Source organism: Brachyhypopomus gauderio, chromosome 4 (genome assembly GCF_052324685.1).
Source record: "Brachyhypopomus gauderio isolate BG-103 chromosome 4, BGAUD_0.2, whole genome shotgun sequence".
NCBI classification, from domain to species: Eukaryota; Metazoa; Chordata; class Actinopteri; order Gymnotiformes; family Hypopomidae; genus Brachyhypopomus; species Brachyhypopomus gauderio.
The window spans coordinates 14,672,291-14,686,269 of record NC_135214.1 but is presented as its reverse complement, the minus strand read 5'-3'; the positions used below and the strand labels follow the sequence as shown (position 1 = coordinate 14,686,269).

The window sequence follows — 13,979 nt, the reverse complement described above, 5'->3', positions numbered from 1 at the left end:
CTTGGCCTTCCCTGCCCCTCCCCCGGCCATCTCCCACACCCCGTGCGCTCAACCGTGGGAAACACCGCATACTTTGTGTTTCTGGCACGTTCTCCGATGCAATTTTGACTAATTTGACTCAAATTGAGGGGAAAGAGGGTTAATTCTGGGCTGAACTCGGCAAGGGACATTTATCAAAAATCTTAAGCCAGAGCAGGGGGAATGTCATTTTCTCATGAGTCCATCCTTTAGAACAGACAGCCCTTTGGCTCCATTAGTGCACACCATATATATATATCCCCATCCCATATTGGTCCCTGGTTTGCCTTTCTTCATTCCTCTCTGTGTTTCTAGACTTTTCTAGAGCTGTAGAGTGCCAGTATGTGCGGTTGGAGCCCAGCGCTAGTGTGCGTGAGGGGCCACGGGCGGCTGGCCAGAGATGGGCTCGATTTGGGCTTTGCAGTGAGCGAGCGTGTTTCTGCGCCTGCCACGTAACCCCCCCCCCCCCCCCCCACCACCACCACCACCGCACACACACACACACACACACACACACACACACACACACACACACACACACACACACACACACACACACACACACGTCTCAGCACATGCCTCTGTGATACAGAAGACCACCATGCTGCCAGCCCTGGGGGTGCAGATCGAAAAAATGTGCGATGCGTGAGACACCGAACTGCTTTTGAGGTCTTATGTAATCCATTTCGGACTGCCGAGATGTTGTAAGCTAATTTTCTAATCAGAATAAATTACATGAACAGAGAGGTGGTTCTTCGACTTCAGGCTATGGAGTCTGACCATGTGTGTCTTTCAGAGCACTACTGGTCATTTGCATCAAAACAGTGGCAAAGCCCTTCGGTGATTATGTTTGGAAGCTGGAAGAACTTTAACTCTTTAACTCTAAGGCTGTCGGAGATGAGATGGAGAGGGTGAGACACAGCCTGGTGTAGCATGTGATTCAGGAAGGTTTGGGCCTTCCTGTAAAGACAGGAAGGTGATCACACACATCTTCCTAGGAGACAGAATGCCAGAAGGGTATTTCTTTGTACTGGAAGTTATGAAGTTCTGATGATGAATGTATGTTTGAAAAAATCACCCGCTCTGGAAGTTCATGGATCATTTCGTATCACAGCCACTGCAGGAATCCAGCAGAGCTGTGTAAGGAGCCGGATGAGTCAATCTGCATTTCTGAGCCTTCGCTGACACTGAACAGCTGTCGAGATGCTTCTGATCCTCCTCAAAAGATAACAAAAAAATACTCATAGTACATCATTAGTTAAAATTTATATTTGCATGTCATGCTAGTTTTCCTATCAGTGTGATTGAGGAGATGTATGGTTGTGTTTACGTTCCTATGCATGTTTTAGCACCACTAGCTACATTCCTCTGGAGATCTCTGCTGTGTTGATTACAGATGTACATAATGATTAGGAGCCATTTTATGATTGAAGTCAAAGATTAGTCTTGTGGATCCATTCTGTATCGATAAGAGCAGATGATTCGTATACCTCTGGTATTACACAGCAATACCATCAGTCCTGCAAAACTGAAGAAATCCTGGATCCTGGACAAAGACAACCTCTAAATTACCCCACCATCTTCTCTCGACACTTACGCACAGTTATGTACTTACTACCTGGTCTGATCCTGCTCCAGATACGTCTGCTCCGCAATCTCTACTGCCTGCACTGTTCAAAGAGGCAGAGTGCTGAGTTCTCATTGAGCCATGCTGAGAAAATAGCTTCAGGATGAGATGTGCTCATTCCCCCGGCGATAAGTGAGGTGAAAAGAGAAGAGTCTGTGCCAGCTGACGGAGCCCAGAGGAGACAGCTGGAGCGTCTCGGCATCCAGCGGGTGGAGACAGGCTTCCTGCAGGCAGCCCGCGCGTTCACAAGGTCACACTGAATTAGCGGGAAATCTTGAGAGGTGAGAGGGCAGCAGAAGGCTTAGTGTGTGTGTGTGTGTGTGTGTGTGTGTGTGTGTGTGTGTGTGTGTGTGTGTGTGTGTGATACAGACAACTCAGACAGGGTGCTGCCCATGTGTCGTTCACACACTTCGACACACAGATGAGATCCTCAGGCTGCTCACTCCAGCATTCACCTCATGACCTGCAGGGCGCGCTAGTGAGAGTCGATCACTGGAGGTCAGAGTGTCGAATGTCAGGGTTGTCACATGCTGGTTATTTATTAATGTCTGCTCAGCAGGGGAGAATGGAAACCCTCCTCATGAACGTGCCGGACTTAAACGTTAACGGAGACAGGAGCTTGTGTCGTGGACGGCGCTGGATGGTACTGTGCAATGCAGATCAGGGAACCAGAAAGCGGAGAAATCCAGACTGTGAACGTGAGCAGAGGGGAAGTAGAAAACCGCTCCTGGAATAGAAATGAGGGTCTCGCACTCATAGTGGAGGAATCGAGGATGCAGACAGCGCTTTGTTAACTGCCCCGGAGATGATCTAACAGGTCCGAAAGGAAGTGCAGATTTGTAGCTTTATGTCATGACAAAATGCAGTTCAGTGGTGCTTAGGACTGATTATGCATGACGTAGATTTACTTGAATAAGGAGCTCTGCTTTTGACGTGATTGGATAAGAATGTTGCATTGTGGAGGAATTGCATCCTATATGACATTTCACCCTGTTTCAAATGTAAAATAAACCATGTGGTGAATTGAGGCTGTAGTCTGTTGTCTGTTGAGTTAGATGCTTGTGATACAGCGTTGTAGTGTAATCAGAGAGGGTGACGATATGTTTAAATATTACCATGAGTCCTGCATACACTCCTGTATACAATCATTTTTATTGTCATATTAGAGCAGCTGGAGAGGCTTGGCACCTTGTAGCTTCCTGGAGTTTGGGGTGGGATGGGGCGTGAAGTAATTCATGGAAGACTTAGTAAAAACATCCTGAATTATATTTTGGACCAATGTAACGATATTGCTGCCACGTCTCCTGAAACAGCAGGGCGGCTCACAACGCGTTCCTGACTTCTAGAAACTTGTGCTGATAAAAAAAAGCCAGCTTTCCCATCAATCAAAAGTACCTCAAATGGCTTGTGGTCACAACAGACGTTTTGTGGTTCCATATTAGTGCAAAGATTAGGCCATGCCAGTCTCATGCAGACAAAAATTGCTAATGTCTCCTTTATGTTTTTCTCTGGAACGTTAATAACGGAGATTAGAAGCATGCAGCAGGCGCTTGTTATAAAAGCTGTTTTCAAAGGATTGCCTGCTTATTCAGCAGTGATGAAATCATGGAGGTTCTCTGATCTGGGACCAGTACTCCAATGGTCCCAGCAGCAGAGACAGAGCAGTCGCATGTCCAAATGGGGACGTTTGGTTGTGCTTTTTCACAATGGCCAGATTTCATTTTCAGGCATGCTTCATTTCACTAAGTAGGCCGATCAGAGCAGTGGTTGGCGCTGAATGCAAACGGCACAGAGAAAAATGCCCCTTTCTGGTCTCTCCCTTGAATTTTTCTTGCCTTTGACGTGGTGTTTCAACCCAGTGGTGAATTGTTCCCAATAATTACCCAGCGGTGCCAGTTCAGCCAGTCAGCCTGTACTGTCAGGACTAATCATGCTCCATTCGCCATCCTTCCACCGTGGTGAAGTGGAGTCACAGTAGCCTTGCGCGACCTTCTTCTCCAGCAAGGACCTTAACATGCGGTCTCCTGGCCACAAACTCTGGGAGAGGTCAAACAGATTGTGAGAATCTGTATCTTGTTACGTTGACTCTGGCAGACATGGTGAAATTGTGTTGCACTTTGATGAAGGAATTTGGAACTCTTGCATAGTCAGAGTTAAGCTTCGCTCGCGTCCCATAAACAGCTCCAGGCAAGTCGATCTGCTTAATTCAGGCAGTTAGACCTTCCATACGTTCTTGAATGTCAGCCGCAGAGTGCTGTATAGCTGGGCGGATTGGCCGTTGTTTATTCTCGCAGATCAACCTGTCATCTCAGAGGGGTGAGCACATTTCTAAATGGCTTCCACATGGTCTGCGGGCACCTCCAATCACAGCCAGTCGTTCAGCCCCCGATTAGCATATGAGGGGCGGGGCAGCATGGCTCTTGATGGCTTGCAGCGTGGGTCCTTGTTGCCATCTCTCTCTCTGCTCACCGGAAGTCACCCTGGTTTTGTTTGTAGCTGTTAAATAGGCCCCCCTCCGTGCTGCTTTGCTTCTCGCGGGGGCAATTCGCAGCCGTGTTTCGCACAAGGCTTCCTGTGCCTGCTGTCCAGACACCTGTGCTACGAAACATCCCCCGTCCAGGGTGTCTGCGATGCAAGTGCAGTTACCATCACTGGAGAGGACATCAGGTTATTTTTGCATAATAGAAAAGTCGTCGCTATATACTGTTAACCAAAGTACCGCCTATATACCACCTGGGGGTTGGGGAGATCTGGTGTAACACCGCCTGGGGGTTGGGGAGATCTGGTGTAACACCGCCTGGGGGTTGGGGAGATCTGGTGTAACACCGCCTGGGGGTTGGGGAGATCTGGTGTAACACCACCTGGGGGTTGGGGAGATCTGGTGTAACACCGCCTGGGGGTTGGGGAGATCTGGTGTAAGGAGGCGTGTGGTGCATGGGCCTGATCTGAGGTGTTCAGTGTTGGTCTGTGATGAACTCGGAGCAGACCTGCTCATTCTGGAGTAGATCCTATCCTCTCGTTTCCTACAAACAGGGCGTAGATCGTCGCTGTTGTGAAGACGCCTTCTGAGCAGCAGCCCGGTCCATGGACTGAAGATCCCATGGATCGCCTGCATGTTCTAAGATCTGTGTGTCCCTCTGGCTGGGCCTGGACAGCGCTCAGGTGCAGGCCGCGGGTTCCTCAGGATGCTCTAGGATCGGCCCGCTCCCATTGATGATGAATGCAATGTGAGTTATTTCCATGGGAACAGCAGCTGGGTGTAGGGGGTTATGGGAAATGTTCTTTGCACCCATCACCTCCAACATGCCACAGCCCCAGACCCCACCCGGGCCTTAACTCCAAGAGCTTGGACTTCTTATCAGGGCCTGTCTCCCTGTGGAATGTTTACAGAACACAGGCCCGTTTCGGAGGTCTCGGCACAGAGCTGTTGTTCGTGTGTTTGTCTTTGGGTTTGATTTATGGGCTGGGCAGTGAAATAAAGCCAGGAAGGCCCAGCTCTGCACAGATATACAGCAGCACATGGTCCTACAGCTCAAGCAAGCAAGCTGCTGTTCCTGCCAGAGCTCTGCAAGATCCTTACTGGGCCCCTCTCAGTAAACCTTACTTCACATTGTGTATTTTATAGTGGTGGGCCGTTAACGGCGTTAACGGCGTTCGTTAATTTGATAATCTTATCGGGCGATATAAAAATTATCGCCGTTAATCTATTCTTAAAGTTAGGTTGGGAATTGGGTCAAAATGGGTAAGCAAACTATGATGACTTACAACTTGATAGTTTAGCTCGGCTGTATTCCTAACCAAATTGCACAGTAGGGGCGAGAACGAGTTTTCAAACTTGTGAATTACAAATCGTACGTGTGTTTACATGGATACAGCCACGAAGTCGCCAGGTTTGCTTCATGGAAAATTCATTTTTAGGAACGTAAAGTGTTACCGGAGTGGAGCTCGGAGCGGTCGTTTTCTGCATGGTCCTAGTGCTAGATTCGTCGCTATTTAAATATTTCTTTTTAACTGTTAAAACTGCAGAGGACCAAAACCGGCTTTTGAAAAAGTCCCCCCCCAAATTACGTCCGTGAGGTTAAATGTACTAAATGTTGGCTTACATTTCAAATATCATGTTTAGCTGAATAAACATGTTATCAACCCCCTTTAATGTAGGCCTACAGTATGTAGGCTTACAAATTCATGTTTAACTGAACAAAACGTTGAACACGAGTAGCCTACATTTTATTGAGCATATTTTTTTTCTTCAAGTATCAAAGTAGAACAGCTTCCTCAAGCAGTCATTGATGCATTTTGGAAACAGGAGATGAGCCCCTGGTCTAATGCACCCTCTGTATTAAGAAACCCTATCTCAAAAACTGACTTTTAGTCATTACTTGGGTAGCACGCATATGAGCCATTTTAATATAGATTGATCTAGATTAATTTCAAGACTTCAGTGAGATTAATCTAGATAAAAAAAATTAATCTATGCCCACCCCTAGTATTTTATAACAGCATTTCGTGCACTTGATATGGTGGCGTAGATATATAAATATGAAGATTTTTAGCTGTGTTTATCATTAGTAGAATCTTAGTAGCATCAGTGTATGATTTGTGTATGTCTTTGTTGTTGAGTGAGTAGAAGGAAGTGAATTACAGAAGGGCAAACATGACCTCTGTGGAAGCAGAGATGATGCAGATAGCTCCTGTGGATCCTAGCAGACTGCAAGCCCTCACCAGCCTGGGAGAGTTGTTTTCTTTCTGGAGCTCATAATTCCTCCAGTTCTGTTGGCTGAATGCCACTGACTGACAGCACTGACCTGCCTCAACCTGCCACAGTTCCCAGTAAGCACGTGGCCAAACGTGACATATCTAGAATGGTAGTATGGTCATCAGGGCAGCCTCCCGTGTGACTTAGATAAGCTTAAAGTGGAAGTGCGTTGATATATGACACAGACACCACAGACCAGCCTTAAGCTGCCACAGTAGAATGGTCATCAGGACGACCTGCTGTGTGACTTAGATAAGATTAAACGGAGGCTGTGGGAAGATGGGATCCTGTGTGTAAAGAAGCCAAGTGATGAACAGGGAGTTTGGCTTGTACATGAAGCAGTATCACAGCCTGGGTCCCCTTATGATATTCACTCGCACTGTTTCAGAACGGGATTGGGTTCCAGTAATTGCCCTCAGTTGCTCTCAAGTTCCCTCTCATGATTGGAGATTAACCTTTGCCTTGGCCCACATGTCCCTGCATTCTTTGTGTGGAGATGTCTGGGAAATGCAGCCTCTCCTCTGCTCAAGACTGTCATCCCGCCTTTTCTCGTAGGGTTTTTAAACATTGAGACCAGTTCTCATTGCTGTGAGAAACTGTATTTGTGAGAATATCAGAGATGTTTGTCATTAGGGGAATTTTACCTCTAGTACTGCTTTTAGAAGAAGAAAAAATGTTTCATGAATGTACTTCTAGGTAGAGAATAAAGGTGACCTCTTAACGATGACCCTGAAAGTGTAGGCCAGAAATAGCATTTGCCCTTCGATTTGTTCTTCCAGAACTTCAGTTTTCATCAGTGTTAACAATTCAGATGACCACGGTGATATGCCAGGGTCATTGCCATCATAAACAGACATGCTATATTATGTAAATAAAATGGCCATCCATAATTCTCTCCATTAGAAAAACAGCAGGCCTCTGTGGTTTGTGCTGGCCAGAAGCATCTGGAGAAGGCACTTCTGGACTCATGAGTGTGATTGCCAGTGTAACATAAACACAGAGAGAGAGAGAGAGAGAGAGAGAGAGAGGGAGAGAGGGAGAGAGGGAGAGAGGGAGAGGGAGAGGGAGAGAGAGAGAGAGAGAGAGAGAGAGAGAGAGAGAGAGAGAGAGAGAGAGAGAGAGAGAGAGAGGGCAAAAGAGGATGGAGCAGATATCCCTCATGAGGCCGGAACTTGACTGAACCCTGTTCCCCTTCCCACCATCCTGTGGCTGCTGCATATACCCAGGAAGCCCGCTGGCCATTTGGACCGACGTTTCAGTGCTGCTGTAACAGTCTCATGGATGAATTCACTCCGGAAAAAACTCGCTCACTTGTGCAAGTGTGAGTGTTTGTGCAAGTGAGAGTGTTTGTGCAAGTGTGCAGACCTGAGTTCGCAGTGACCATTCCGCTTTCCAAACGCGTCAGATCGGATGGATTAATTCGGGAAGACAGTAGGGAAGCAATGAAAACGTGTGCTCAGGCTGGGATGGAGCTCTCGGGAGACGGGGGAGTGTGTTTCCCTGAGCACCTGAGCACCAGAACACTCTGCAGCTCTCCATGTGACCTGCACTCTTCTCTGAGTGTGATGGATCTCAGTTTAATTAAGTCAACAAAAGCATGTGAGGAATGCAAAAACATAATTACCCCTTATTATACTCTGCTCATTTGTACACTCTGATAGTATCAACACATGCTTGCAGCTCTCTCTCTCTCTCTCTCTCTCTCTCTCTCTCTCTCTCTCTCTCTCTCTCTGAGGCTTTGTTGGCCCACATGCCAGCCCAGAAGTTTGCAACGTTTTTTTTTCTTTTCTCAAAGTTTTCCCTTCTCTGTGCCCAAACCCTCCTGATCTCACCCAGCTGATTGGGCAACTCACAGGCATGGAAGGAAAAGGCCAAGTGCAGACCACAGCAGCCCCTTTTATCAGAGGCTTCCAGTGGGCCCTACCAGTCGTCTAATCACATTTCATGTTGGACTTTTTATTTCAACAATGAGTTATTTATCATTTCATTCTTTGTTGATTGTAATCCAGTGGGTAATCGGGCGCGGCTTGATTACTGCAAAGGTCAAACGATACTGATTACCACAGAGGTCAGAATTCTTGTGGCTCTTGTGGCTTCAAGGTATTCATTCCAACGTCATCTAAAATTGTTGTCAGTGTTAAGGCAAAATGTGACAGATTATGGAATAGATTATAGAAGTGAATGTGGATCAGAAAATGTGGGGCTCCCAAAATACATGTGTAACTCAATAAGGACTCGGTGGTGAAGCAGACTGGTGGAGACATGTCAGCTATTTTATTGCTGATCTGAGATCAGCAGACTCTGATTGGCCCTTAGGCCACAGGATAATAACTGAGATAAATGGATTCAGAAGCTTTAACGTTGTTCATGACCGCAAGGTGCATGAAACAGCCTGCTGTGTTTTAGTGCAGTTGTGCTTTTTTGTGAGAAAAATGACATGCTCACGTTTTCACAGTGAGTCTTCAAGGTGCCTCCCCGCTTGCAGGTTGGAAGTTCAGTGACTCACATCCTGTAAGAAATGGCTGGCCCTCTTGGTCACGCTATTGTCCTGCGATCGCACGAGCTGAGCCCTCACCTGCGTCCTGAATGGACACCGAGCCAAAGAGGAGGCGTCTGCTCACGCGGACACTCCGTGGGAAGGACGGCTCACTACTGCCCAGAATCTCAGTGATGTGTGTGGGTTCCCAGCCACTCCTTGTGCGGTTGGTCCAGCTTGTTCTTTCTGCGCCCCCTGTTGACGTGTGAGGGTCAGGCGGGGTCAAGAGGTCATCCTGAGCTCTTGTACTAAAAGTCTGACGACACGTTCAAATGCGTTCAGATGGTTTTCAGTTCAGTAGATATCTGGACTTCTGGGAAAGTGTTGAGTCGTGCCTTATAAAAAGAGATGTGCATTGACCTCATTTGTGTGATAGAAAGAACAAAGGGTTCATTGCATTATGTCCTAGGACAGACTCCTATCTCTCATAGTGCAGTAGCTCTGCACTGCCCCAGATCTGATCTCTTTGATTAGACTCTGGAAAATGTCAGCAGAGTCATGATTACGTGACAACTGCCCTTCGAAGTCTTTCAGAGGTTAAAAAATAAATTAAAATGTTGGCCTCGGTCTGAAACATTCCCAGAGTCTTCAGAGACAAGGAGGTGTCCTTAAGAGGGTCAGATCCCAGGGCAACAAGAAGGTGTTGGAATGATTATGGGCTTGAGGTAGAGGAGCTGTCATCGAGCTGTTCCTGCCGCCAGAGTTGGGCCAAGTGATGGAATTCCAGGCTCAGACAGGGCACGTGTCGTCAAAAGTTAAAGTCTTGTCATAGTAGGAGTGCTGCTTTGGGAACATTTGTTTTGCCTTTTTCATGTAAAGAATGAAGTGGTCTTGACTGAGAAGAACTGATCCTACATCAGTGCTTGGATTCTGAATGACTGTGCACTCACAGAGCAGAACAGGTGGACCCGCACAGACCCTTGGCCGGAGGAAAGAGTTAAGGAGATATAATAACACAGGCGCAAATGCGTTCCATAAGTGATCATGGTGGGCTGAGGTGGGTGATCAGAGCAGGATTTATGACACGACAGTATAAAGTCTGCAAATAAGGCAGTACAGGGACTCTGCTGCTTAAAGATAGTGCAGAGTGACTGGACAGGGTTGATGACAGGAACAGATTCAGAGGCAAAGCTTAGCACTTAAACAGGCACTCCATGCTGTGTTCCCAGGTAAAAGTGCACCATTCTAGAATTTTCCTCCACTGAAACTTGTCAAACACTGTTCGAAATAAAACCAAAAGCTTCACCCACATAAGATTTTATTGGTCCAGTCGTTGTGTTTATGGCTCGAGCCTTAGATATGCTGAGCCTGGTGCTGAAAAAGAGCTGGAGATTTGGAGTATTTATGTGTTTCACACACCCACATCCTCAGCTGAAAAAACAACTTTTAGTAGGAAGTACTTTCAATCAAGCCAAAAACAAATCATTCTCGGAATATTTCTGGTGGCCCTGGTTGAGATCAAAACATCCTGTTGATGTTCTAAAATGAACGTAAAGGGCATTAATCATGATTTAGAGAGTGCAGCCATCAAAGAAATAAAAAACATGCTCTGCTATTTTGGAACCCTTTAGAAAGCTGCAGAATAATCCCCTATCCCCCTTTATGTGTTCATACAGACCAACTCTTCCTCCACCAAACAAAAGAGTAAAGATGGTAGAGACTTTAACACTCGATCTATGTTCAGGGTTAGACCTGAAAAATTACCTTGGCGCCTATAAAGACTGTATAGAGAGTGATTTATTGAGCACCCAAGAGGCACATTCTCCACAGGTTGCATGTAGAGAGGTATATGTACATATTATATATGAATATGTCAAAGCAAACCCGGGGTGCTGATCTAATCCAGACTCTGCAGGATCCTTGTTGACATTTGATTGCGTCTGTGCTGCATTTCTGATGCTGATACGGCTAAACTGGGCAAACGTTTTATTTCGCATGTGCAACAGCATTAGCGCCGCTCAGCACAAGCTATGTTGATTCACCGTACCGTACCGTGACCCCTGCGTCAGCGGCGATGTGAACAGATGCTCCTTTTGCACGGGTTATCCCAAGCAGCAGCAGAAAACCATAGATCTGCTGGGCTGGTTGAGAAGGTCCCATCCAGATCTGATGTGAAGCAGCTCATCAAATGGTGGTGAGGGGTTCTCCCCCTGCTTCCTGTTTGTGTCGTGCAGTGGCCTGCACTGCTCGCACCGGTCACCACAGTGTCTGGACTCTAATCTCATTATTCTGGCAATCAACAAATCATGCGTATCTGCAAAGTAAATCCACTTTAACATTACCAACTTCCAGATCCCTTTTATAAAGCGCCAAAAGAAAACCATGGCATGGCTGATGTGTGGTTAACAGATTTTTCTTTGTGTTCTAGGTTTCTTCATCCTGTGTTCCTACTGCTAACTACGAACTGGTAAGACTGCCTCATTAATCCTTTGATTTTAGTTGAGTAAATTGCTCAGTTTGAGGGGGTTATCAAGAATCACACATCCACATTCATATTCATGTTAAATATTTATATTCATAGGAGGGAAATTGTAGAGATCTCGGGCTCGGTAAGGCCAGCGCAGCCTGTGGGAATCACAAAGAAACGATGCCATGCGGATCTTTGCCTTTTTTGGTTTGAAGAGTGTTTTTATTCTCAGAAGGATTGTTCTCCCTGCGCACTCTTTGGACATTTATTTTTACTCCTGGCACTGCAGCGTGTCCTCCCAGAACATTCGCTTTTCTGCACTTTAATAACTCTCCTGCTGTTCTCTGCGTTCTCAGAAAGACCTCAACGTTCTTAGCGTTGTCTGTAAATTTGAACACAAATCAAAGTTAATGTTTTACCATTGCCAAAACTCCATGCCCTTTTTGCCGTTTCTAGTTAGAGGGGGGGGGTTTTGTAGAAAGTGTTTTGAACCCACTAGACAACTAGGCAACCTGCTCCCCATCACCAAGCTTAGCCTTTTAACCCGAGCTGTAGCCAGAGAGCTCAGGAGAGCTTTCAGAAGTCACGAATATCACAGAAAGAAGAGCAGCTTAAACTGCACTACTGTGGATGCCTTGACAACTTGACTCTATTGAGCTTAGTAAATAAACACAGCTCCCAAAAACATCAGTGGACAAACTTGGGCCAGCTGTGCACGTGGAGGGAACCGTAGTCTGGATGCAGTTCTCTCTACAGTAAGGCTTGCAGCTTGCCTTTCAGAACATGGGATGTTTTATGAGACAGTATGTGCATTCTGTAGTATGTCACTGTCCGTTTGACACCTCTTATACATTCCCTAATACTCTTTACCAGAAGAGTATGGCCTAAAGATTTTTTCTACTGTGTGTGTGCGTGTGTGTGTTTGTGTGTGGAGGGTGGGGGTGTTTCTTCCCTTCTTCCCAGTTCATAATAGGGCCATGATATATTTTCCCCTTAGAAATACATGTGCAGTTCCAGCCTGTCCCACCCACATTCTCACCCAGCCACACCCACAGTTCCACCCCAAAGCCCCACCCACAGTTCCACCCCAAAGCCCCACCCACAGTTCCACCCCAAAGCCCCACCCACAGTTCTACCCCAAAGCCCCACCCACAGTTCCGCCCCAAAGCCCCACCCACAGTTCCGCCCCAAAGCCCCACCCACAGTCATACCCTTTCTCCCTGGATTCTTCTTCATACTCTTTCTCATTTAATACCATCTCAACTCCTTCAACCTCCAGTCAGTGACCTGGAGATCAATTTGTTCTTCATTATTTAAATGTGCTCAGAGGATTCATGGACAGAGGAGAAGGGAGACCTCCTACACAGAGGTCCTTTTTATTGTAGTCTAATGTAAACCTGGCTGTAAATTAAGTGATCAGCCATTGGCATCACTTTTTTTTGTGATTATCCAGTGAGCAAGCACATCTCATTTGGCATATCCGTTTTGTGTCGATTCCTGCGTTCTCTCAACCTCGCGTGTCCCAATGTGAAAAACTTAGACACAAGAAACAAGAGGCAAACGAAACTCTTACATGTGTTAAATGAAGTAAGTACTGCCTGATTTCTCCTTCCTGATGTAAGTCCTCCTCTCCTTCCTCCTCCCAGAGGTACTGCAGGCTTGGCTGGGATTTCTCTTCCTTCTTTAATCTGTGGACATCTTACATATTAAAGTGGTGACAGTGGTATATCCAAATGAATTTCTTCAGCTATTCAAAGCCACTTCAAGCTGGAGCAGTTTAACTTTAGAAACACTACACGTAATTTAAGTGGAGGAGTGTAAGAGCTCACTAGATATCAGCATTACACACTTATGTGGATATTCCCAATTTCCAAGCTTGGAGAGTTACGTCTACATCTGGCAACCTTGTGTCATGTCTTTGGGCACTCGTGTAGGGATTCTGCGTGACTGTAAGTCTGTGTCACTGAGAACGTGAAGGATCCTCTAGCGTGGCGCTGTGTCTGAGCAGCGTTAGCATGGATTCTCCCTGTTCCTTTTTTGGTGAATTCTTGAGTGCTGAGGGGACCGTCTTGGAAGCGATGTGGAGCTGTGTGGTTTGCACACTCTGAGGCATGTGATGGGTACCTTCACTTTCTTAGCTCTTGACTCACTAGCTCTGTCAATAGAAAAAGGCACTGTGAGTTAAGTCTTTATTTAAAGGGCTCTGTCTTTCCAACTTTATTTGAAGGTGCCTTGTCTAAACAGAATATGCCGTGAACCACATTATCCCAAGTAATCCCAAGTTAAGCTTCCAAGTTAACATAGAATTTAGGTTTAAGAATTGAGTTTGAATGTTGGACGCTATTTTCAAGTGAAATCTGCTTTTACATGTTACAGTTCTTCTCAAGCAGGATCAAATGAGATGCTCAGCTGTAGAGGGCCAGGTCTTTGTAAAGCATGCTGAACACAGCTAGGGCTCTGAGCTATGGGCTTTTCACAACATCTCATCTTCTGCAAAACAAGACGGGGCATCTGGGCCCCTGCGTCTGGGCCCCTGTCCTGCAGGGACTGTGCCCTCATGCTGTTCAGCTCCACTCCTGTGTTATCCCACACAGTTGTTTAGAGAGACAGGAAGACACTGACAGAGAGAGGGAGG

The 13,979-nt window shown here is 46.4% G+C and overlaps 1 protein-coding gene across 15 annotated transcripts in view; it reads left to right on the top strand.

Moving 5' to 3' along the window:
* The window catches only part of tns1b (tensin 1b), a 164,239-nt gene that overhangs the window by 93,190 nt on the left and 57,070 nt on the right, over positions 1–13,979 (top strand). For all 15 annotated transcript variants that reach the window (XR_013130436.1, XM_077002488.1, XM_077002487.1 and 12 more), the window contains one exon: positions 11,306–11,344. Coding sequence is in view for 14 of the 15 variants with exons in the window: in XM_077002488.1 (XP_076858603.1) it covers positions 11,306–11,344 (39 nt within the window). In the remaining variant the exon portion in view is untranslated. The remainder of the gene's footprint in view (positions 1–11,305; positions 11,345–13,979) is intronic.